Source organism: Helicoverpa zea, chromosome 26 (genome assembly GCF_022581195.2).
Source record: "Helicoverpa zea isolate HzStark_Cry1AcR chromosome 26, ilHelZeax1.1, whole genome shotgun sequence".
Classification (NCBI taxonomy): Eukaryota; Metazoa; Arthropoda; class Insecta; order Lepidoptera; family Noctuidae; genus Helicoverpa; species Helicoverpa zea.
In genome coordinates, this window is record NC_061477.1 from 5,159,069 (window position 1) to 5,185,141 (window position 26,073).

The 26,073-nt window shown below is 35.4% G+C and overlaps 1 protein-coding gene across 1 annotated transcript; it reads left to right on the forward strand.

Moving 5' to 3' along the window:
• The first annotated feature begins 1,059 nt into the window (after window positions 1-1,059).
• Window positions 1,060-25,604, forward strand: LOC124643116. Its single transcript, XM_047181971.1, has 6 exons — window positions 1,060-1,352; window positions 20,989-21,098; window positions 21,863-21,994; window positions 22,866-22,982; window positions 23,386-23,588; window positions 23,932-25,604. The coding sequence occupies exons 1-6, from the start codon at window positions 1,271-1,273 to the stop codon at window positions 24,173-24,175; spliced, it is 888 nt and encodes a 295-aa protein (XP_047037927.1). The 5' UTR covers window positions 1,060-1,270; the 3' UTR covers window positions 24,176-25,604.
• The last annotated feature ends 469 nt before the right edge of the window (window positions 25,605-26,073 follow it).

Sequence of the window (26,073 nt, forward strand, 5' to 3'; positions counted from 1 at the left end):
TATGTACTAATGGACTCCCCGTATACACTCCCTTTGCTTACTCTCCCCATATTCTTCTTTAGGTACTCCCCGTATAGATTCCTATATGCACTTACTATCCCTATTGACACTAAAAAGTTTTTGTGAAACCGGCCGAATTGAGAACCTCCCCCTTTTTGGAAAGTCGGTTAAAAATAATGTACGCTCTTAAATACTTCCTCATATACTTCCCATATAAACTCCCTTGTCTAACTTATATACTAGGTATCCCTATTTACTCTCTTATGTACTACACAAGAGATGATGTCATGTACTCTTCTTATGTAATTCCATAGCACTCTTTCGTTTTCGGAAAACATGCGCCAGAGTCGCTGCGCAGAAAACATTTTAGACAGGAATTAGTGGAGGTGCGAGAGGTGCATGTACGATCCTTGCTCGGAAGTTGTTAGAGAGCAACCCTTACGTTTGGCGAGAACTTAATTTTTATTTTTTTCACTTTAGGGAGCTAAAGTCCGTTCTATTTTAGTTAGTAATGCTAGAAGACATTATTATCAGTTTGTACCTACAACAAGGATCCTACACCGATTTTGATGTTTTTTTTATGGAGTTATATTGAAACATGAAGACAGACGTAGGATAATTGGAAGCCAGTATAACCGCGGAAAACAGCATGTCTAATGTTAATGCAGGATAATTTGACTTTGTAACTAGGTCCAATGTAAATCTTGACACCCATCAGAACATCTTCAAATATTATCGTATCAGAGTATCTACTCATAAGGAAAGGTCATCAGCAAAAGAGTTTGCATAACCTTTTAAGGAAGCCATCAAAACGCCCTTCAAAACAAAAAGAAAACGCCAGATATTTCAATTTAATAACGATAAGTGAACATCTAAACACGAAATGAATGAGTAAAAGCGATTCATTCATAAAAATGCCAGCCATTTTGTGAAAGGTTACATATTAAACGAAATGTTTTCTCCACGGTCGGGATGCTTCGTTAAATTAGGCCAAGGAGAAAATTTGCGCAGGCGTCAAAAAATTGATTTTCCTTACCATGACGTCACAAATACAAGATGTCCGCCATTCGATCAAGTTGAGCTCAGTATAAAATTTTTAAATTAAGAAAGAGGAGCCACAGTAACTAAAGGACGGTAGATGTATCAAGTTTATGCCAAATTGTCCGGTGACTGATGATAAAAAGGAATTCGTTTACATTTATTAGTAGACAGATGATATAGGAACGCGTGTGTTTATTCAGTCAGTGATACCGTAGCTAAGGAGACTGCAATGGTTTATCGTCTAGTACAGAAGAATTTCCTGGCCGTGTTCGACGTTACCACAGCGATGATGGTCAAGTTTATATGTTTATGTGAGTACAATATTCTCATTATTATACAATAACAACGAAATAAAAAAGACTTAGAGATAATAATTAATTTAATTTTCCATTGTTACTTTTCTGAAAAATATCTCGTGAAAGGGGAACAGGAAAATGTGATGAGCTAATGTTCTTAATTCAAAAGGGTCCCCCAAAGAGTTCGCGTGTTTGTGATTATTACTTTTTTTTGTGTAGGTTTAGGTCGTAAGTATTGTAACATACATCCAAATTGTGTTTTAATTTCTGTCGTGTTCATTCCAAGCTTTGAATAATTAATAAGCTCCATTAACGTCTACATACATTACACACTTTTCTTTGTTACACGGATAGCGTGTTTTTATAAATTAAATTAAGAGCTGTGTTATCGCGTGTAGAACACTTCAAGTTAATTAACGTGTCGAAGGAGTATTGGAACAATTAGCTTTTAAATTGCAAAGTATACGGCCTCCTTGGTTACGGGTTTTGATATAATATTTGATTAAAAATATTGAATGAAACCAAAAATAGTATGGCCTTAGTTATCGGGCGATCTGATAAATGTGTACAAGGTTAGAAAGGGCACTGGTTTAGCCCCATAGTGACCCTTGGCCCTTGACCGTAAAATCTCAACATGTAAGGGCAAATTAAATGAAATCAATCTCCTTTATCATCGCATTTTTATTTTTTGTTTTAGTAATTAATATATGAGTTAACTTAGTGTTAAGCTTTTATGATGCCATCTAGTTAAGGATGAGCATAGAGTACAGTGCTTAAAGTCCTTCGGTACCTACTATTAGAGTTAATGTTAAAGTATCTCTGTCTGTATGTCTATCGTGTCTTCACGCCAAAACAACTTAATCGTGGGTGAAACCATGGTGACCGTGATTACCAGACCTGGTTCAAACCGCAGGAATACCTACGATATTAGTTGTATAGTAGCTTCCGCCAGCGGTTTCGCTCGGATCGCGAGGTTACTGCTTCCCACACCCGGATAAATAGTAGCCTATGTTATTCTGAAATTAGCTATATTCCTACCAAGTTTCATCTAAATCCATTCAGTAGTATTTGCGTGAAAGAGCATCATTTCAATGTGTCAGTTACAATGTATCATTTAATTCTATTACCGTTTTATCTGTAAGTTGTATATTATTAAATAGATCCCGAGAGCTTTCCTACAACTTACATAATCTTTTAGTGGGCTCTTCCCAAAGGGGACGGAGAAGCTTGCCGGGATAACATTTTTAGTACGAAATTCCGTTATAAGCTCTTCCTAGAAGTGCTACGATTAATTCTGGAGCTCTCGTTACGGTAAAGGTTGGTTTAATTTAAAGAGTTTCATTTTATTTTGCCGTGTTTTTTTGAAGGGCTGCAGATGATTAGGAAGATTAAAAGTTTACTTTTTAAATGCACCTTATGGAGCTCAAAAAGTGTAGACATTGCGTAGTCATTTGCTTTCAAATTGGTTTAGAAATGCAGCTAGACTTTGCGTGGTAAATTGTTTTTTGAGGAAGTATCAATTCATAGATGTTTTGTTGTCCAAGATTTACACAGGTTTGACATAAATTATTTGTCTTCATTTGACATTCAATGTAACTGACATTTCCTACGTTAATGTGTCAAATAGGTGTAGGTGTTGTAATTAACGAAGATATCACCTAATTATTTGAATACCTTGATTCAAACAATACGTTCTACGTAGAAGTACCTATTTTGTTATTATTTATTCGATCTATTTCTTAGAAAGAGGCACTTAAATAATTAACTATGTAGCTTATTAAACTCCAGACTAAGTATATAAATGTAAAATGTCAACTTAATATAGGTAATGGGCTTAATACAAATATATATTTTAAAACATAAAAGTGCACATACAAAAATACTGTAAAATAAAGTGGGAACGGGGGCTTCTAAATGGACATCTATATATACAATATTTGATGACCGTAATAACGCTTTATGACATGACATAACGCCAAAAAATTATAAGCATAAAAAACAAATGCATGAAGCTAAAAAGCATTTTAATACAAACACTCATGTATTATCCCGAGTTTCATTAGAAAAAATAGAAGCTGCTGCTATTATCACTATAATTATCAGTTTTCCAATCACAGTTTCAAACAAAAAAGGCTAAAAGACTACTTACCGTCTTACCACAAAAACTTTTTAACGTCAGTTTAAGACTTGTCTAAAAAAATGTCAAATTATGACGTTGACATATGGTTCATTTTGGAGCCACATTTTTTTTAGACAAGTGTAAAACAGTGGTTTTTGTAGTAAGGCCATTAGTATTTAGACCCAATCATGCTTAAAACCATTGTTGAGCCAATACCCTAGTTAGCCATAAACCCACTACTTTTTCATTAAAAACAAATGAACAAAGACAACTCGATTCCAACATGGCCGCTGTTTGCAAGTTTGAAATTAAATCACGCTCCAGATGTCAGGGTGCATAAAGAAGTTGTTTCATACAGCCTTTGTGTTGATCTCGAGATGTTTGTCGGGTAACACGTGGATTGTAATTAAGTCGGATAACTGTTTGTACTGTTACTTTACGTTTGTGAGTTTTTAAAGAGAGGTTTTTGATTAATTCCAAGAAAGGGCGTTTATGGCAAAATTTTATTTTATGAGTGTCAATCTACACTTCTATCTATCTATACTAATCTATAATAAATAGGAAACATCTTTTTGTTTTTTTTTGTACCCTAAAGGCTCCGAATCTGCTTAACAGATTTCAATAATTCTTTCAGTTAGGAAGCTATACTACTTAAAGATGACATAGGCTATACGAACGCGGGTGAATTCGCGGGGAACAGCTATTATATAAGTAAACATAATTATTTTATACATATAATTTTGTAAAAAGTAGTCTGAAAAAATGAGACATATTTTATCTGAATACTAGCATCTAACCGTTATGTAACCGTACGGAATTAATACATCTTTTCAATCTCTACTCTACCTCAATTTCTAAATAGAAGCACGCACCCAAAGCGTGTCAAATTCCGTCACGCAGCTGTCATAGTCGTGTTCAATGACAGCTCGTGTCAAATATGTTATGTTAATTCTGAACAGCGTGACACTGTCACGTAAGAGCGAATGGGTTTGATGAAATCATAAAGAAATTCTGTATCTAGGTGGTCTAATAAAAATGGGCTGTGTTGAAGTTTTCTAGGAATTGGTTTTTGAAACCTACTTTTTCTCCTAGCCTGGATTGTCTCATTGCTGTGAAAAGGCCTCCCTATATTCTCTCGATCTTTTCAGTGTTCCCACCAGTTGCGGTTACCTGAGTAGGTTCTTAGACCCAACATTGTTTTCTAGTTGTTACCCGATTCCTCCACTATCCCGAGGGAAATACTTTCCAAATCCGGATAAACAATGTGCTTTTTGAAGCTCTAGATTGTCACCAAACTTTATTTAAACGGTACAGTAGATTGCAATGAAAGCGCGCAGACAGAGTTTCTTTCGCATTTATCAGCCAGTTTCTTCATCAAAAGTTAAAGCCAAAGTAAAAGTCAAAGTAATGTCTAAAGTAAAAGTAACGGTCAAATTCAATTTTTCTATTAGTTTTGCTGTCACTTTAGCCTTGAAAAAACGTATTTGACCGTTACTTTTACTTTAGACATTACTTTAACTTTAACTTTTGATGAAAAAACTGGCTGTTAGTAAGGATTACACGAACTTTATATTGCACATTTTTGCAGAATATAAAACCGACAAAATACATAATACACTTCGCTCCTAGATTTTAAGAAAGCTTATACTACCGTCAGTTTGTCGCCGCTTTGTGCGACACGACAATTTGCAAGCGGCACACAGCTATGAATTTATAAGAGCTAGTCCACTTCAAATCTACCCATCTGCTTACGCTAGAGGAATAATTAAACATAACACTCTGTGTTCCTAGCAGAGAAAATACGTGATACGTGGCTGGAGAATTTTCCTAGATAACTAAATAAAAATGTCGATTCAGACGTTAGTCCTGCTGGACGACTTTCATGAAAAGATTTTAATTAAAAAATTAATTTGTGTATGTACATTGTCTAACAATTAAATAAGAGTGATAGCCAATTAAAAATACGAAAAGTACAAAAAATACATTGATATTCAATGAATATAACCATATGCTCATTAGCACATTTTTTAGAACAATCTGTCCATTTCAAAACATCACTATATTTAATATACTCGTAAAACCACATCCAATTTCATCTACTTGTACTACATACGCCAGTCCAGCATCAGTTCCCATTAAACTTTACACAATACTTGTTTACCCGCACTTATGGGAGTATCCAACAATTTCCCACGAGCGTAGTCAAACCGTAGCACTACGAAACACTACGTGCTACGCGGCTACGACGCTACGAAGTGGGGTGACTACGGATTAAATTTTTGGTAACATTAACCCTGTTTTAAGGATTTTAAGGGTCATTGTCATCTTATCTTTTATTCGAAGGTTACGTCCGTTATATAATTTTTTATCTTTTTAATTTTTTAGATGGATTTACTTAAATATTACTATACAGCAGACTGATATTTTACTAATGAGGCACAGGTTAGGTACAAGTTAAACTTAGTTAATTAGGCTTTATTTTTAGTAAAGGTTAAAAAAGTATCATTTTATTTCGTCACAAATATTAATAAGTTGTGTACCAGTCACGATTCTCAGAAAGGACGTAAAAAAAATGATATAAGTACAATTACTGTCAAAACCACGAGTGGTACAGCTAATTACCAGTTCCATAGTTATTCTGACCTTTAGAAAGTTCTAGTAATTGGCAGTAGTAATAGTCGGTATTGTTTCAACACTGTTATTGTAGGTCACAGATCAGTGAGAGTGCGTGGGCTATGGGCACAGTTTAAATGTATTCTCTTGTAAACAGTTGTGAAGCTACGTACTGGCTCTTCGTAACAATGTGACTAAGGATGCGTCTACACGATGCAGGTAGCTTGCGCATGTTGAGGCACATGCGCAGGTTACATGCATTTTATAAACGTGCGGATCCAATGACTCGCGCTCTTGTCACTTGCTAACTTGCTCCAGCTACATGCACCGTGTAGAAGCACCCTAACACACGCATGTGCTCGATGCACGACACTCAGTACTGACAGCACCGAGAGCAGAGCATAAAAGCTCGTCGATGCACATGCGTGTGTGAGTGAGATTTTTACGAACGTTAGTACATAGCTTCACAACTGTCCAACTTTATTCTGTGCTATGGGATAGTTACTATCGCTTTTGTTTCCTAATATTTATTGGCTTTCAACCTCTTTATGTAGGCGTTAGTGTTTTGTTGCGTAACTTTATGGTGCCTAGGCTCGTGTTAATAGTTTTGGAAATGTGAAACGGATTTTCGAACGGAACAAGCTTTAATTTTTGGTTGAATATTCTAATATTACGTAAAATTATGAGAAAAATAAACATATTTTGTATTAAGTATTTAATGTATTTAATGACTGAACATGGTTCTACTTAATTTACTTTTACATTTATCATGTACCTCTTTGATTGTAAAAATTGGATTGCTTTTTTATTTTCATAGAAATATTTGAAACGTTTCTAGACACCGGTTTGATGCCAAAAGCATTTTTATAAAACTACTAACCAATTTCAGTGAAACACGTAAAATTTACAAAAATATTTTATCAAAATATGTACATAAAAAAACTGACAAAAATTCTTGCAACTTTGATATTTAATCACGTTCTAGATTGCTCTCAACAACGTGACAGAGTGAAACTCCGCAATGAAAAATATATTTTTCATGAAATGTTGGACTTACGCTGAACTTTTCAGTTTTGAAGCTAAAGTTCAAAGAGATAAGTTAAAGTTTCATGCGTCTTTTGTTTTATGTGTGCTTGTACTTGAAATTAGAGTGTTTTAACGTTTTTGGTTCCACGGATTAAGAATTTAACTAAAAAAAGTTATGTATGAGCGATGTTTTTGCCTATGTATATTGAGGTTACTATTATATTAGGCCCTAGCTGTTTTTATACGCGGTTCCACCCGCGTCCTGAAAGAACTCTTTCCTGTACGAGTAAAATAAAGCCTATGTCACTGGGGATAGCGTAGCTTCCCAATAGTGTAAGAATTTTTCAAATCGTTTATTTAGTTCCGGAGCCTTTACAAACAAAAAAATCCTCTTTATTATATTAGTATAGATAGATATAAACATAGAGAGAAGTTACTATAGATAGTGCTAAAAACTAAACAAACAATTAAACAACAGTTAGTAAGTGAATCACGTTAACTGCGCCTACTAACTGTCATGGCGCTCACAGCGAGTTCATTTGTAGTTATTGTTGAAAACTTTACCAATACGTACATTAACATATATTCAGGTTGTCCGGGTACTGGGTTGAAGAAGTCAGATAGGCAGTCGCTCCATGAGAAACACTGGTACTCAGCTGCATTCGATTAGACTGGCAGCTGAAACAACATAGTTGGGCAAGCCTAGACAAGTGATGATACTTATGTAGAAGTTATTCACATTTTTTATAGCTATTTTCCGAGGCTTTATTTGCATTATTCAATTTCTGAATTAGAACTCATCTCGATCAGTACGAACCGTTTGATCCCTAAATACAATCAAGTGATTGGAATGTGTACAAAGTCGCGTGGGTAGTCGGAAATTGGAATACCTCTTGAGAAACGATATCATTACGGAAAATACAATGTTATGCTAAAATATATTAATTTTCCAGTATGTATTTTTATCGTATTTAATATAAATATTCGAATCTGATTGCAAAAAAAACATTCAACAAAATAAAAAAAAGGAAATTCTTCAATTCAACACAAAAAATGGCGTGAAACTTCAAAAAAAATATAAAAGTTGAACCAAAACCTTATTTCGTTGTTCTTATATGGTAAATATTAAAAATTCAAAGTACATAATCACCCAAAATATACACTATAAATATTTTACACCCAATAACTGATCCCTCTCAGACGTAACAAGTTTCCTACAAAAATATGTCAGAACAAAATCCAAGTAAGTTCATACATGCATATATTAGTTACAGCAGCATGAGATCAATATATCCCCTTTGTTTGAGCGACCCTGAATCAGCTCTCTGATGGAGAAACTTATGTAAATTCTGATCAACTTACTGGATTTGTTAGTAGAACTATTTGTTCGGGGTGTGTGGAGTTCAGCTTTTTGGGTGATTTTTATTTGCGATGTTCAGATGTTTTTTTGGAGAAGTTTTGGATTGGCAGCCGTACTGATGGTCCAATTGGTAGGAATTTTGAAATATGACTTTTTTGTGTCTGTTCTTGAATTTACTGCTACTGACTTCCTAGATTAATGGACTCCTTCATTTTTAGTTTTTAATTAACTTTGTTATCCTAATGTGATTGTAATTGAAAAAAATACGTATATTATCCAATTCAATAATTTTGTATCAAAAGTCAATGAATTTAACACAATTTTCGCTTATCATCGAATCTCACCACTTAGGCACATTTACTGTAACACGAAAAATAATGTCTAGTAATAACGTAATAACACATCTACAGATAATTTCAATATAATGTTGAAAAAACAATCTTCTTGATGGATATTTTATGTGGGGCGCAAATGATGTTTTGATGAGAACATTTCATATTGGAGACACGGGTCATTTCTCTTGAAGGACATTGTAATATACACTTCTAGGGAATAAGGACAAAAGATTATGTTTTATGTCAGGTGAAAAGAGTCATTGTGTCATTCAAAAAGTCAGAAGTAATACGAGCCGCTTTTTGCACGTCAGAGTAGCTTTATATTGCCAGATTTCGCAGTACTTTAAGACTTCATCATCAGCCTTTTATCGTCTCACTGCTGAGCACAGGCCTCCTCTCACCTGAAGAAAGCTTGCTCAATGCGGGTTGGTGATTTCAAACTTTATAGTCCAGGTTTCCTCGAGATGTTTTGCTTCACCTTTAATTACCCATTGGTTTCAAAATTTACGGTAGGAATAAAAAATCTTTGAAAGTATCCAAAAATAACAGGATGTATAGGTAACTCTCAGATAGGTAACTTTTCTTCTTTTTTTATTATATAAAGGAATAAATGGAAAGCCGTTATGCTTTAAATTTAGCTTTAGCTTGCCAAAATCCATAAAATTTTATTCGTCCAGACCACTAGAGGTTTGATACTAACCTTACTGAAACGACGATCATAAATCAATAAAGAAATTGTCATTACGATTGAGAAAAGTACAGGTAAAGTTATAAAGTAATCTTTTGGTTTCTATCCAATAATGGAATCGACAGTTTTAGGGATAGATTAATTTGATTGATAATTGATTTATTTCAGTAAGTATCATGAAGTCAGTTTCAGCTAGATTAGGGAGGTGCCAGATTTTTTTGCTGTTTCTAGGTTCGACCCGCGTCCCTAGGGAACTATTTTCCGCAACCGGATAAAAGTAGAGTAGTACGTCCTTTTTAGATTATGATAAATTAGAATTTGGATAGATTAGAATCAAATTCAATTTAAATCGTTTCAGTAGTGTGACAAACAAACCGATACAGTAGGGAAGTAAGGATTTTCTATCTCACTACTCACATTAATAAAATTAGATACCTACTTGTAATTTTTGTGTTCATGATGAGATATGAGCAGGAGGATGATGATGATGAAATGCGCGATCATCCATCCATGTACCAACCGCGTCAAGCACAACTTAACCTTGATCGACCCTTACGACAGCCAACGTGTCTCCACCTACCTTCCATTAATAAAAACTATACCTTTCCATAGATTAATGGTTTCCACTGACCTTTATTACAGGTACCTAAGAATAGATTTATTGAACCGTTAAGTGTGCCCGTGAAATTATTTATTTGCTGGGGACGTTAAGAGTACTAGCATACTGCAGACTAAACAGTCGGCCGACAGTTGGCCGGATAGTTGGAAAAAGAAATTGTAAGGAAATCTCGAATTCAATCAAAGTTTTTATTCGGTCTGATGCCGAGTAAGGCATCGTTCACACCAAACGTATTGTCCGCCGCTGACTGTGAGCGCGCGTTACGCAGTTTATTGCTTTTCCATATATATTGAAATTGTCGTTCACACCGAACCGACTATACGCTGTTACGTCGTCTGTTGTAGCTGACTCTCAGTAGCCGATTATTTTACTACGCGACTATGCACGGCGGACGCGGATTGGCTACGCGGACGCAGTTGCCGAATAGCGCCGCTCCGCCGCGTACGCACCGCCGCTCCGCCGCGTCCGCACCGCCGCGCAGTGATGCCAGATTGGGGGGATTCCCCCCAAATTTGGGGGTATTTTCTGCCCACGGGGGATTTTTTGGGGGGAACAATCCTTTGGGGGGATCAGCGGGAAACTACACAAGAAACTGTAAGAATTTTCACTGTACATGAAATATTTTTATTGAGCCTAAGTTACTATGGACGTCTGACATTGTTCTTTTCGCAATTGTTTAAACGTGATTGATTTGATTATAATAAATAAGTGTTGATTACAGTACAAGTTGTTTTCCTCTTACCTTAAAGTAATTGTCAATCTTTCTTCTGGCTGAATAGCACGTCGATAATTAGTGTCCCTTTTATATAAACTTATACGTATTAAAGATAGTAACTCATCGAATGTTTTTACTGTCATACGAAAATATTTCTTGAACTTATTTGGATAAAGTCTATATTCGAAATATAAAGTATGAAATTGACCAAGAAAACATCTCTTCAAATTTAAGGGATGTACCCACAATCTCTTCTTTTTATTATTTTCGTCTTCCTCTAGAGCTTCGCAAATGGCAACTATCTGAATGCGCATCATTTCATTGAAATATCAGTAAACGTCCGATTTTTTTTTTAAATACACTAGTTTTATCGTATGGGAACCACGAGTGATCTCAGAGATCGTTTATAATATACTACGAGCAACTTCAAATACTGAGCTCTTTTATGTGTAGAATAGTCGGCCGCTCAGCGTACGCATCTAGTGTGAACCTACACGAGCGTATTCTTTTGTTCACACATGTAGCGCATCGTACGCTATAGCCTATTGTCGGCTTGGTGAGTACGCGTACTGCAGATTGAGTCGACGTTCACACTGAGGCCGACTGTGAGTATACTCACAGTCAGCGGCGGACAATACGTTTGGTGTGAACAATCCCTAAGTATCTATTCTCGGTCGGTCTGATACTGATCTTTGTAATATGCGTACTAACTCGGGTAACTGGGTTGAGGAGGTCAGATAGACAGTGGCTCCATGTACAATACTGGTACTCAGCTGTATCCGGTTAGACTGGAAGCCGACCCCAACACAGTTGAGAAAAGTAGGCAGATGATGCAACGTGCCTACTACCATTCATCTTCATACTGATATACGAACCCAAACTATCGGCCGACTAAAAGTTTTCAGTGTGCTGACTCTAAAAGATTCATTCTGCTTCAGCTACTTAGGTATTGTTTATAGTGAATTATAAAGCACTCTAGTGCCATTTTTAGCGTTAAGAGGAAGGCTGTAAACTTTTCCTCGTGACTTTTAGTGGGAACGTGGGACGGTAATTGATTCCTACTTAGAGCCCTGCCTCACTAGGACGCCAATGGCGACGTCGCCGGACACGTATCCAAGCAGTTAGTATTGAAATGTATGGAACCTAACTCACTTGGCGACGTTGGCGCGGTTGCCACTATAATATAATGTACGCGGTAAAGTGCACCTCCCTCACTCAGTCGCCAGTGTGGTCGCCAGTCAGCGTGCAATTTCTTCAGCGACGACGTAAACAATTGACTGCCGAGACGCCATGGCCACTCGAATTGGCGACCTTTGGATGCCAAAAGTAGCCAGGCCTGCGCCACTGGCGACGTCGCCATGGCGTCTCAGTGAGGCAGAGCTCTTAATGTTATAAAACTGATGCTAGTTTGTTTGCTTGAACGAGTGAATCTAAGGAACTGCAGGTCTAATTTGGAAGATCCTTAGGTTAATTTGGTTCACCGACAATACGAAGGCCAGTTTTCTTAAAACAACTGTTTACTCTGAATTTTGACTAAAATTTTTAAAGTAAACAGTTTTATGGGAAACTAAACGGCGTAAGGCGTAAAAAAAAGTCGTGGTGGCCTAGTGGGTAAAGGACCAATCTCTCAAGTATGAGGGCGCGGGTTCGATCCCAGGTCAGGCAAGTACCAATGCAACTTTTCTAAGTCTGTATGTACTTTCTAAGTATATCTTAGATACCATTGGCTGTGTTTCGGATGGCACGTTAACTGTAGGTCCCGGCTGTCATTGAACATCCTTGGCAGTCGTTACGGGTAGTCAGAAGCCAGTAAGTCTGACACCAGTCTAACCAAGGGGTATCGGGTTGCCCGGGTAACTGGGTTGAGGAGGTCAGATAGGCAGTCGCTTCTTGTAAAGCAGTGGTACTCAGCTGAATCCGGTTAGACTGGAAGCCGACCCCAACATGATTGGGAAAAAGGCTCGGAGGATGAGTTTTATGGGAAACTAACGTTTATATTGTCGGTGATCTAGGGTCGTATAGTGTTACATAACCCATTTATAGAGGAAGGCTAAGTATAGTCTAGGAACTGTTCATCCAGGTATGTGATTCAAGTCGGGTGTAGCCTCTAGAAGCTAGTTATTTACTATAGATAGATACTTAGATATTCAAGTCATTTTATAAATCACGGTACGTAGTGACTAGAGTTGAGCACAATCTATTACGCTCTTTAACCATATTTAACTTTGACTATATGTTTTTTAAATGAGCATGTTCTCATAGCATGACTGACAGGTGTTGTCCCCCAATCATCAACTATAGTTCGGCCATTCAGAGAATGCGTTCCTGACACGTCGCGATTGAACTGACGACGTAACTACATTCATTGATTATTGATATAATAATGTTGTTTTAATGCTCCTCAATTGTTAAAACGGTAAACAACCAGCAAAAATATTTTTATCGTAACTGCAACGCCATTGCAAAGTTACGTCGTCAGTTCAATCGCGACGTGTCAGGAACGCATTCTCTGAATGGCCGAACTATAATTAAATAACGATTTACGCCAAAGAAGCTTCACCATTCATTCAGCCTTTACGTACATCATACGTCATTTTGCATTCTTACGTCAGGGACGATCAAAATTCCCTCAGCGATGACGAAAATATATCGGTAACATATTATTACTCCGCTACGTAAAATGTGGCTGCCATATAAATATAGGCGTCAATTAAAATCCGTTGTAGGTATTTATGGGGACGATTGAAGTGTTATTTTTGTTGTTTTATTTCTAGAGGAGCTAGGTATTCGATATTTGTGGATAGTGACGTGGGTTATGTCGAATTAAGGTATTGGTTCTGCCTACGCTTTTCAGAATAGTCACCTGTGACTTTTTAAAGTTTCTGAACGTGTTACGTCACTAGAAACGTGCTTTGTAAACGTTAATACAATTCAAGATTTTTTTTTCAATTATAATTTCACAATTGGGCAATGATTTTGTTAATATTTCTTGGAATAGATCAGATTTTTTCTTAAAAACTCCAAACGTTTTGCTAATTTTAGTAAAAGCTTCTAAATAGCACGTATAAACATACTATATTTGGTATTTTCTTTTACATAAATGTGACATAATAATTACCTACAAAAGTTACACGCAAAAAGGTTGGTCGGTCACCTCGTTTAGGAAAGAATTATTTTTTATTTTTTGCGCGCCATATTGTTACGGGCGTCTGTAATTTAGCGGTCGCGTATGTTTTTATTAAAGCTTTTTTAGTAATATGCGGTGTATGTATACAGCCTTTACGTAAGGCTTTCATAATATTATGCACCTACATGCATACCTTTTTTATATTTGCGTGTTTATTTTTTCCAAAAAAAAAAAAAAAACGTCTTTTAAGTTCCTTTTAGTGTAAGATTAGAGAAAATCTCTTCCCTTTAGATACTTACTTAAATTTTATAATAAAAAAATAGTCGTATTATGAACTTCCTTTTACCAAGTCGGTTAATAAGAATAGGTGCAGTAACTAACACCTACATATAACGCTTCGCATACGAAATATACCTAAATTATCCGTCATTTTTATATTATTTTTTGAGGTCTCATATGTACTCGGGCTTCAGAAGTGCCCACAATATATCTGAATTACGAACGAAATATTAAAAAATTTCTAGACACACGGCAGTGTGTCCGCCAAGTTCGAGCAAAAAAAGCGACACACCGGCCGTGGGTTATATTACACGAACCATTTCGGGCCAAATTCAACCCCCCTATAACTCAAAATAAAACTTGCCAAGTAACATCATTAAAAAGTAACTATTTTTAACTGAGGTATGTGTATGGAACTTGGTACTTATTCAGATCTCACTTCTTTTATAGGCGAAGGATTTCCATATTATCGAACTTGGCAGCCTTTCACATTTTTGTTTTGGGTGGGATTAAAAAATTAAAATTACAAAAACATATTAAAATAAACGAACCAAGCAAATGGCCACACTAACTTTTAATATGTATGTGTTCGAAGAAAACTTAGAATAACTTAATTTTAGTTACCATGTGTTAATATTCCGAAACTTTACAGTATTTAAGTAGAAGTAATCTCCATAAACGGTGTGCCCTTTTTACATAAACTTATTCTAGGTAATTTTAAAGTTTTAGCTATAAAATGACAATGTACAACGTAACTTAGAGAATGAATGAATAAAATGGTAACCAAGTTTGAAACTGCTTCGGAATAATGACTATGATTAAAAGTTTTGAAAAATTTTAAAAAAATAGATATGAAAAATTATTTTTGATATTATCTAGACAAGATAATGAAATTTTAACATAGTTTGCCGTACTATCTCTTAAACAAGTATCTATTAAAAATAAAATATCAAGTGTGTACGTGAAACTTTGAAATTACTTATTTTTATTTGTATGTTTGCTACTCTCTCATGCTAAAACTTCTGCACGGATTTTGATGAAACTTTAATAAGTTATTAGCTATTTTAAGCCATGTGCAGTAAGTAAATAGTTTCCCCGAGACGCAAGCGACGTAGTGGTACAAAGTGCAATACAGTACATTTTCTCTAACAAGAAATTCTTTCTAAGCTTCGCAGTACCGTTAACTTCATAATAAGGTCAACGCTTTACTTAATTAGAATGATAAAAAGCTTAACTAAAATAATTAAAGTCATTTTGTCGGTCGTTATTAAGTTAAGAACAAAATAGCTTGAGGGAAAGTTCAACGACCTCAGAATGACAGCCGACAGCTACGTTCCGTTCCACGAGTCTTGTCACGGAACGAAAGATCTTTTCAGGCACTAGGCTGTAATCATAAGGCCAAATAATAAAAAGTAATGGTGGAAACCTCTCCATTTTTGTGTTATTTGCGCATTTTAACACGAACCAACTGTTACTGTGATAAAGGCATGTTTTTTCACGATGGTTTTTGTGCAGTTTAAGATTTTTTTCGCTTTTGAAATTAGTTAGGGAGGTATATGAAATTAGCATTACGTAATGAACGTTAATAGTTTTACAAAATGAAACGATAGAATTGTGGTTCGAGTTGTAGGAACAATAATTATTCTATTTTTTGTAGTTTATTTATATTTTATTTTATAAACCTTACTTGGACGAAATAACCTCTGATTAGTACCATCAGGCGAACTCGCCAAGTTTCAACCGAATAGTGACAACAGGGTGCGAAGTAATAAACTTGAATAAACCAGTAGGGTTGGTTAGCCTACTACGATTGTAGTCATCAGCCTCGACAACTACATGCCTCAATCAACTGTTATATAGAATCTTTAATGAAACAGCCGGAATGTGGGATAACGAGAAAATTTCCCTTTAATCGGATTTACATATTTTATTATTGTAATTTTTTTTGGGATAATGTTACAAGCCTTTCCTCTGTTTTAATGGAGATATTATTTATTCATAGGAACCTATGATAAAAGTGGTGTGGCTGTTAATGTGTGTGGGTTAATTAAATCGTAATGGGTTGAGCAGAGGTAAATAGACTATAGTTCTAATATAAATAAATATGTTATTTAAAATTATACAACAATTGAATAGAAGATGGTGGGAACACCTGGTATAAAAAGTAGCCTTTCTGAAAATATTTCTAATAGTGTAGGTAAGGGATAAAAGTTATAGGTATAAATAGGTCCTGAGATTAGCGCGTTTTAAAGTAAACAAACAAATTCTTTAGCTTTACAATATCATAAGATACATAGAAGAAGATTCCATCTTGTTCCTTAATTTGGTTTATTCATTGTGTTGGTGAACGCTCCTCGCACGTGGCCGATACTAATCGTATTAGTTAGATAAAACAAACTTGCCTTTAAGTAGTTCTTTTGGATTGGATAATATAGGAGGAATAAGGAGTACCTAAAGACTACCTCAATCAAGTACCTACCTAATTTAGGTATACGTAAAATTGTGCTGAAGGTGAGTTACATATCGGAGATTTGGTGGCAAGAAAACTTGTGTAGCTAAACGAGGGGATTCGCCTCTAAATACGTATACTTATTAAACTTAAGTTCTACTTTTAAGTATTTCTATCGCAGAAAATGTAAGTGTTAATGATGTTTCAGCAGTCTTAAAATTATGTGACGTTTCAGTATTCGGCCGTTAACAACATCACCGTATTTTACATAAATATAATAGGGACTTGTTCACAGCACTATTTCATTTTTGATTTTTTATTAGATTTTCGATATTGTATTACGTGGAGACTCCAGCTAAGAATATCACTTCTCGAAATTAAAATATCACTTCTTGAAATCCTTTTGTACAGAAAGCTTTTCAGTCTATTTCGGTTCGAAGATGCCGTAAAAACTTAAAAATCAAAGTTGGCACGTATAAAACTCGTTTGTCAAACAGATCACGTACTTGTACACATCTGTACACAAACTTGGGTCCAGATTATTCTGCAATACTAATGAAAGTCGCCACTGAACCGAGAAGAATTCTCTCGACGTGACATCGACTTTTCAGATATATAAAATCTTACAAATATACCTAAAGTACCTACAGAGAATTGAAGTTTTTGTTTGGAAGTGGTTGCGGTGAATAAATAATTTTGGAAAACTGGCCTAAAAAAACATCATCGTCATGTCCTTAATCCAATTACTATTTAGAGTCGGCGTTGCTTCAATTCCTCTTCCATATAAATTCTCACATTCTTCTATTTCCTTTTTAGATAATTATAAATCCATCCATCTTTTTTTGTCGCCTCCTTCCTTATTTAATAAGTTTATTTTCGATATCTTAGTCTATACATGACATGGACAACAAAAAAATCCATGGGGCCAAGTTGCTATAATAAAGGAACAAATAAAAAATAATACAGGATGGATTACCTGATTGGCTAAAGCCGGAAAGTACGGTCAGCTGAAACCACAAATCACAACCAGTCTAGACATATGAGTATAAGTTAACTTTTTCCTATTACGACTGTTGTGGAATTGGTTCTCGACCTGCACAATAAAAACTATTTGGTAGTCCGTTCTGCGGTCTTGCATCGTTTGTTCTGATTGGAAAGCTGTTTGTTCCCGTTTTTAATGGAGTTTTCTATCCAACATCACTACATCAGTGTTTTTATTGTCCCAATTGGTCCCACTGCAAAGCACAGGCCTCTTCTGATACAGAGATTGTGAGCGTTAATCGTCATGCTTGCTCAAGGCGGATTTCAGACTAGTCAAGTCCAGGTTTTCTCAACGATGTTTTTCTTTCATCTTTTTTAGTCATTAATACCTAATCACAACCAATACACTCATCTTAGCAAAGTTACATTGGTACTTGCCAGACCTGAAATCGATCGTGTGTTTTAACGATTAGGTCACTACGATTTTCCTATTTCCTTCCGATTATTGTGTTTTAGTAACTGCGCATTGCACATGATTGTCAACAATTTCGAATACGTTGTGTTATCCCAAGAGAGGTTCGGTTAATGTTTGCTAACCACTGTATGCAAATGTCAGCTAGGTTTTGACTCCCGGGTGGGGATCGTGTTTATAAAAGGTGGGGTACTAATTCAGAGTCGATAACAGTGCCTGACCTGAGGTCTAACCGGGGCCCTTTAAAACAACATAGATAAAGGGTTTAATTATCTGGTTTAAAACTCTGATTGGCTTCCGTCAATTACGTTTACGGCATTGAGTGGGAGAAAAAACATTATCAGTTTGTTTCTCATCATTTTTTCTAGACTCTACTAAACACTTAAATCGGTACAATAGTTTTGGCGTGAAAGTCACATAGACGGAACACCTTATTTATAAAACGTGGTGTTAAAAAGTACCAGCTTTAGTGCTAAGTTTAGATCATTAACTTTATTCAAGTTGATGGTTTAAACCTGGTACTATTTTAAGACCACGTTTTATAATAAGGTGGACAGAGTTTCTTTCTGTCTTGTAAGTATAGAAGGCCTCATAAATTTTTATGAAGTTATTTCAGTAGAAGTGTATCTAAGAATAGTAGAAGTCTTGAAACCGTCTGAACTCTAATCCCTATTATGATGCGGCGTCTGTGAGTGCTTTTATCGGCTTAAAGAACTTTCATACATCTATATTTTGTACTAGTCGTATCACGCGGTTTCTCTATTTTCTAAAGGTTTTTACGCGCCAGGGTAAATAATTAAGAACGCTTTTTTTACTCAAAATTCTATTATGATTAACATATTTATTTATTGAACATAGGGCTGGTTTTTAGGTAGGTATTTACCTAATTATCTCTGTAAGTAAATAATATTCAATGCCTACTGCACAATGATATGTATTAGAATATCATTGCTACTGCATTTATTTCTGTTTAGAATTGTCTCTTTTATTAAGCAAGAGTTAAAATACTAAATGTTACTTTTGGAAATTACTATTCTGATTGTTTCACAGAAAAGAATTTTAAAATAAGTATATCTATAGATTTTTATGTAATACTAATAATATTCCGTAGACTTTACTCGTTATTCTTATTCTTATTGTATGCGTTATTCAGTATCGTCATATGTATTTTAAACAAGTAAGTACAGAACATAGTTTGAGTTTTTCTTTTGATGTTCAAGAACAATTTAGGCTAAGCGGGTTTTTTTAATTGTCTGAACTAATTGGAGGGTTGAGATTCAAAAACAAAAGATAGACCATTAAAGCTCTTCTTCGCCTCTTAAACAAGAATTACCAATACTTTTAATCTTTTTTAATTAGCTTATTTGAGGGAATAATCTTACCCTGTCACCGAGAAGGTAATTCACCAATTGAATACAATACTTTGTAATAAGGATGATATGAACTAAACTTCATACATGTTCATACATAAACCTCGTAAACTGAATTGCTAAATGGCCCACCGCTTCTACAGCCGTGAATCTTGTTGTTCGTTATACATATAAACTTTTCCACAATGGACTAACTAGCGTAGTGTTGGGGTACGGTAGAAGTATCGATAGTTTTATTTTTTGTGTTGGTGTTATTTCTGATTTATTTATGGGATTCTGATAAAAGTGTCTGTTGTGTGTTATCTTGGGAAACAAAACCTGTATATGCATTACTAATGATTTTGTAGGTAAACTATAAAAAATGGTTCGATATATTTAAAAAGTGTAATCATTCTCGTTTCTTATACCTTAATAAATATGTTTTCATCTAAAGTGATACACAAATAAAGAAACTCCAGACAACCTTTGGCATAAAATTTCAGAAACAACGGCTCTACTTGAAAGTACAAAAATAACCTCAAAATTGCTATTTCTGAAGCGATGACGAAGCACTTTCGAGCGTTTAATTAATTCGCTCGTACACAAAGGTGTTTTGTACTAAAACCAGACTGGTATCATTTATCATTACTTTGAATTCTCGTCTGAATATGAGGGCTTTTACGGAAAATATTAATCATACGACGAGCGTCTTGTTGAATCGCAAATCTAGGTCAGACGTGTGTATAAGACAGATTATGTGCGTTTCACTGTTGCCGACGTAATAAAAGAACCTTTATTTGTCTCAAGATGTGTTGCGTCTTGATGCGTAAACAGCTATTTTTCTAAGCTAGTTGAAGGGCAAAAAAAGATCTTTGTTGTAAAAAGAATGTCTTAGGTAACCTAATGTAACATAAAAAATGTGTAACGCAATGGCTTTATTACATAGACACCAATAAACAGATGTGAATGTATCGATATTTATGTAAGTTGTCGATAATGTTACGCCCATCACTAAACGAATTACGCTATTATATGCACTCGACAATCTTTCCTTGTAGGCAGAGTCTTCTAACACGATACATTCTTCGAAATATTCTCTTTAAAATTATGTAGTTAAAGTTAAATAGTATCGAAAACTACAGCCTTAAAGATTAGTGAATAAATAAGTGTTTTTACATATTAAAGCGTATCATTTGGAATGAACAAAAGATAAATTAGAACGTTCGTGTGATTAATAAAAATTAAAATCGATTTGTGTTTACTTAAACGAATTATAAATTCGGGAAATTCATTATTGTTTGAGAATAACTATTTTGTAAAAATCAAGACAATGAGATATATGTTATTTTGATTTTGTTAAGGACTTTTTTTTACTTTTAATATAAAGTTAAAGTACCTACTGTCTAGGCTCGTTTCGTTACACCAATTCAACAATAGAACATTCCTCAATAAGTCTACTAAACAGTGTTATCAGTAACAAAGTGCATAGTGTGCTCATCTATGCGGTGTGTTTTGGCAGTACTGGTGGTGTGCTCAGTCCAGAGCCTGCAGCTCGACAGTCAGGCCTCCACGAGAAGACCGAGGGTCACGAAGTATAGCAAGACTACTGTTGCTCCTGGAGGATCTACGGTAAGGATCTTTGCACTCTTCATTTGCCTAGCCTTTATATTTGATTGGTTGTATTGTGATTTTAATAAAAACAGACCCCGTTTGTGATCTCTGGTGCATTGTACCTATTGATGTCAATGCTACTGAAGAATGCAGTATTTTGCATGAACCAACTGATTATGACTTTGACAGAATATCAATTTCTGTGGGCTGGAATTTTTCAAAGATACTTTCATCCCGAATCTCAAAGTCGGGGCATTTCTTTCGCAATGGTGGACCAAATAGTGCTTTTATGGTGCGTTTGGCAACTGTTCTACCAACTAGGTAATTGAGATATAATGCTTGTAAAATTATCCTCAACGTTATCCAGTCCTGTATCATCCAATTATTATTATTGACGATGACTTGTATTGGACTACAGAACTGGGATGATTTGTCAGAGGTCAAAGACACCATTTTTGCGAGTAATATACCTACTTGTATGTGGCTAACATGTCATGTTAATAAGATAACCGCAATATGGGACGATTCTAACTACTTTAGAAAACTGTCCATCAACATTAGAATTAACAGCTGATTAAGAAGCAAGTTAGGTATTTGGTTACGATATGCATTGAAAACATGGAAACGCCAATTTCCGGCGATTTAAAGAAATTGGAATGTGACTTTCTTACATAAACATATTTCTTACATAACCATACTTACATATATGTACATAGTCAGACTTACTCATTTCTAGCTTCAATTTACACTTTTTTCAAAAATTATCGGTTGTTGACTTCCAGGAAGCGGTAACGGAACGAAGCTTGAACACCGCGACGTACCGGCTGCTGGGCAGAGACGGCGAGACCTGCATACTGCTGATGGTGGACGCACTGCTAGACATATCCTACGTCACTAAGCTTAATGAGAGAGCCGTGAGTATCTGTTTAGTTTTCATCTTTCTTAATGGAGTGAAAACTTGGACCTTAAAAAGGCTGACCGTCAACGTATTGACGCATTTGACATGTGATGTTGACAAAAATGCTTGGGATCCACTGGACAGAGCACTGCATTAATGCATCTATTCTGGCACCCAACATTATAATGAGAGTCATCACTATATGTATGATTGCGTGGTGTGATATCGAAGTGAGGGTCTAGATTCCTGCCTGTGTTGACTGCCAAAGTTGTGCAAACTACAGTCAGGCTCATGACGGACCATCCCAACCATGGCTGTTACATTGAGTCATAAGCTCCTCATATTACCCATAACATGAAAACACATTTCAATATGTGAACTTTATATAAAGCATTAACGCCTACATAGTTATCTAGGCGGTTTAAGTAATTAACCTATGGCTTAAAGTTCAATAGAGCTTTTAATTAATTAAAATGAACTATCTTGTGGCTTGTTTTTAATGGATTCGTGGTAATGTATGGATTTATTATCGGTTTTTGTCGGTCAATTTAAATTTGCGTTAATATATATTCGCTGGCATTTGAGGTGTACACTTTAATGTGTTTTAATTTTGATCGAAATTAATATGCGGTGGTATGTTTTTAACCGAATCTATCAGACAATATACATATATTTGACCTTTCGGATGCGTCCACTCTGGTTGCCTCTCGTTGGTCACTTTTACGATCGATCCATTTTCCCTTTCTGCGGTTCTTATTAACAACAATTTACGAAAATAAAATTGAACCAATAGTTCGTCGTCTTTGTGACTTTTATATTAGTCTATTTTTAATTTCTTCATCTTAAATAGCTTATATTTTTAACTAATGTCTATCATTAACTTTCAGGATGCAAACACATTTGTCCCGAATAACGCCAACGTGGCCGGAGCGTGTAAAGAGAGCGACGCAGAAACACTGGTGCTGACCTTCAAGGATTTCGCTTTGGAGTTTTCGTTTTCGAAAGTAAGTGGTATATTCCGCACCTTTATTATAAGTGCCTACATTTATTTCTTTCATTCGCATAGGGGATCTGGCCAAGATTGCCGGGAAGCAGTGGATACGGGTTGCTGAAGATCGAGCAAAGTGGCAAACCTTGGAGAAGGCCTTTGTTAAGCCGTTGATGTATTTCGGCCGACACTACAAGGAGCAGACAGAAGCATAATACCTCCCTTTAAAAAAAGATTTTCCTATTCAATTATGTACTTTCAGTGAATTAATTATGTATATCACTACTAAGAGTAGTACATATTCAAGAATCATCAATATATGTAGCAGGCAGCTTCAACCTCGTCATATGTGTCAATAGAATAGTTACTAAAAGGTTGTTAGTAAAAAAAATCACTCACAAATTAATTTCATCTTCCAGACACCTGGCGGTGAACGCTGGTACGCCGACAGTCTTCGCCTGACATACAACTCGAGCGCTCGCATCCTGGAGCACGCAGCCAACCAGGGACGCAAGGTGACCCTCAGCACTGACTCCAGGGAACTGCTGTTTCCAACGCCTGTCGGGAAGTCCTACTCATGTCCTGAGGAAACTGTTATTGAGCTGGCGGAGGAAGACGCTAAGTGAGTTTATATTTACTAAACAGCTTGAAGAATCCATCATGGCTATTAAGGTTAACTGAAGAGATTAATGCGGTAAAAAAAAAATGCGATGTCGAATCTGTTACAATGGTACCGAATTTCCTCCATACCTATGTATGCTTCCTCTGCTCTTGAATTTGAATGTTATCGCAATAGTTTTTGGGGAATGATCTGTTCTTTGATATGGAGCTGCTTTTTGCCTCTCTTTAAAGATCACCTCGCAGAAAAGTTGTATTAATAAAAAGTATACTAGACTTCAATTCATTTACCTAACGCTTCACTCAATTTCTAAATAATCTTGATGTGGTAACTTAAACTTTTGCAGCCCCGCCACAATCCACCGAGCAAAACTGTACCTCCGCGAGATGCGGCTGCAGGCCTTCATGTACAAGCGCGGCGGCGAGTTCGGGCCCGCCTGGGCGTGCTCGCGCGCCGCCCGCGCCCGCGCCGAAACCGCGCCCGTCGCCGTCGGGGCCGCCCTTGCGCTCGCCACCGCCGCCACTCTCGTCGCCTACGCAGCTTGGCGCTACCTCAAGGTCAAGAAGGTACAGTATGACACCATGGAGTAGACAACCAACTGTCATTTTACTTTTTTGAAAATAGAATTTTTATTGCAACATACCAGGTTTTTGTACTCAACAGACGTTTGCGTTCGAAGTAGTGTTGTTGCCATATCGATATTTTTAGTTCGATAAATTTTATAATATTTTCGATTACTATTATGACATTTGAAGTAATGTACGTGATTTGAAGATAATAAATAAAAGAATACTTACTAAATTTCATCAAGTTTTAGATAAATTGACTCTAGATAGACATCTAAATTCACAGTGAAAGAAACAAATTGGTCTAATTATAATGTTTTTTTCTTTTTAAGGTAAACTTCTTTACACTTAAATGAAAGTGTATGTCTAATAAAAAAGTATTTTTCTGCCTATTCTTGAGTTTATCTTTTTTTATTGTTTTCAAATCGAAAAATGCCTTTTTCTAATCTTTATATTTTGACTGATCTTCCTCTTCAATTTCTTTGCATAAGTGTCTTTTTTCCAAAAACTATTTATAAAAGGAGTTTTGAAGTAGATCGTTGATATAGTGAGATCTATAAAGATTGTCTTGTATGCCAAGTGGTAAAATTTTTTAGTGCGGTAGACCAAACTGTTGTTATGTGTAAGAACTAAGAATCAAGTGAGATTTATTAATGATATTGTGCATCGTTTACACTTCTGTACATATTTGGCGAACTCGTTCAACAAACCAAAGAAAATTCTTTTCAAATAAAATTACAACAACGATATAAAAAAATACGAAACAAAACAACATTGTTTTGCTTTGTTCTATTAAAATATGTACACAAGTGAATGTAAGTAAATTATTGTATTATACATTTTTATAATAATTCTATCTATTCATATACATTAATTGAATACAATATTATTTTACCACGAGTGCTGAAAAAAAAAATATGGAAAAGGTGTCAAATGAAAATGTGCGAAAGATAAAATATTTTTTAATATTCGTCTGTTAAGATCATAAATATGCACAATACGTAGAATTATTATAAAAACGAGCGAAAAATGTCAAATTGAAGCACTTTATCGAGTAAAAGTGATGTGCGCTATCGATAAGATTGCTCGATAAGTCGATATTAGCATAGTTACAGTAAACACTATTAATCAAATAACTGTTTTATATTTATATGTATATTCAAGAAATCTCAAATAATCAGAAAATATTAAGTGATTGTTCAAAATGTTGTTGATGGTTGATATGATGTAAAAATGTATTTAATCCCCATGTAACCCCAAATAACCTAAATAGGATAGTTTTATGAATTGTAACTTGGTTTAAACGAGAAAATTGGCTTACATAATAATTTGAAATATTGTTAGAAATAGTTTAGAATAATTTAGATGTGGGCTTAGCCAGGAGTAAGTATTGCTTGTGTAGATTATGGTATAGCATGTCTCTAAAAGTTTAGGACACTCAAACCAGTTACGTTTATAAAAAAATAAGATAAGTTTCTCTTAATATAGGTACGAGAGATTTTCTCAATACATTGTGTCTCACAAATGCACAAAACTTTTGATTATATTATTATGCACAAATCTATTTGGGGACTTTGTATGGGATACAAAAAATGATATGGAAAAAGATGATACAAGTTGAGTTGTGGTATTCCTGGATTTGCAATGTAATAGTCAAGATAGCCGAAAATGGTTGAGGTAAACAAGTTATTAAATGGAAATTACCAGCAGGTAACTAAAGCCAAGTAAGAGAAAAAGTTGGTGTTACATTACAGTCAAACTGTGGGCAGGACTAAATAGTACCTATTTGGGAAGTCGATGTCCAACAGTGGACCAATATTATATAGGAGACAAGGAAAAGGCCTGACAACTCACCCTGGCTAAACCCACACAAATAATACATTAAGTTAACAAACTCGAATTATTTAAACATGTAATCATAG

Excerpts from the sequence above, each read along its gene's own strand:
- LOC124643116 (XM_047181971.1), top strand. The coding sequence starts at position 1,271 with ATGGTTTATCGTCTAGTACAGAAGAATTTCCTGGCCGTGTTCGACGTT. Across the intron at positions 21,099-21,862 it reads TTGCTCCTGGAGGATCTACG|GAAGCGGTAACGGAACGAAG; the intron begins GTAAGGATCTTT and ends GTTGACTTCCAG. Across the intron at positions 22,983-23,385 it reads TGGAGTTTTCGTTTTCGAAA|ACACCTGGCGGTGAACGCTG; the intron begins GTAAGTGGTATA and ends TTCATCTTCCAG.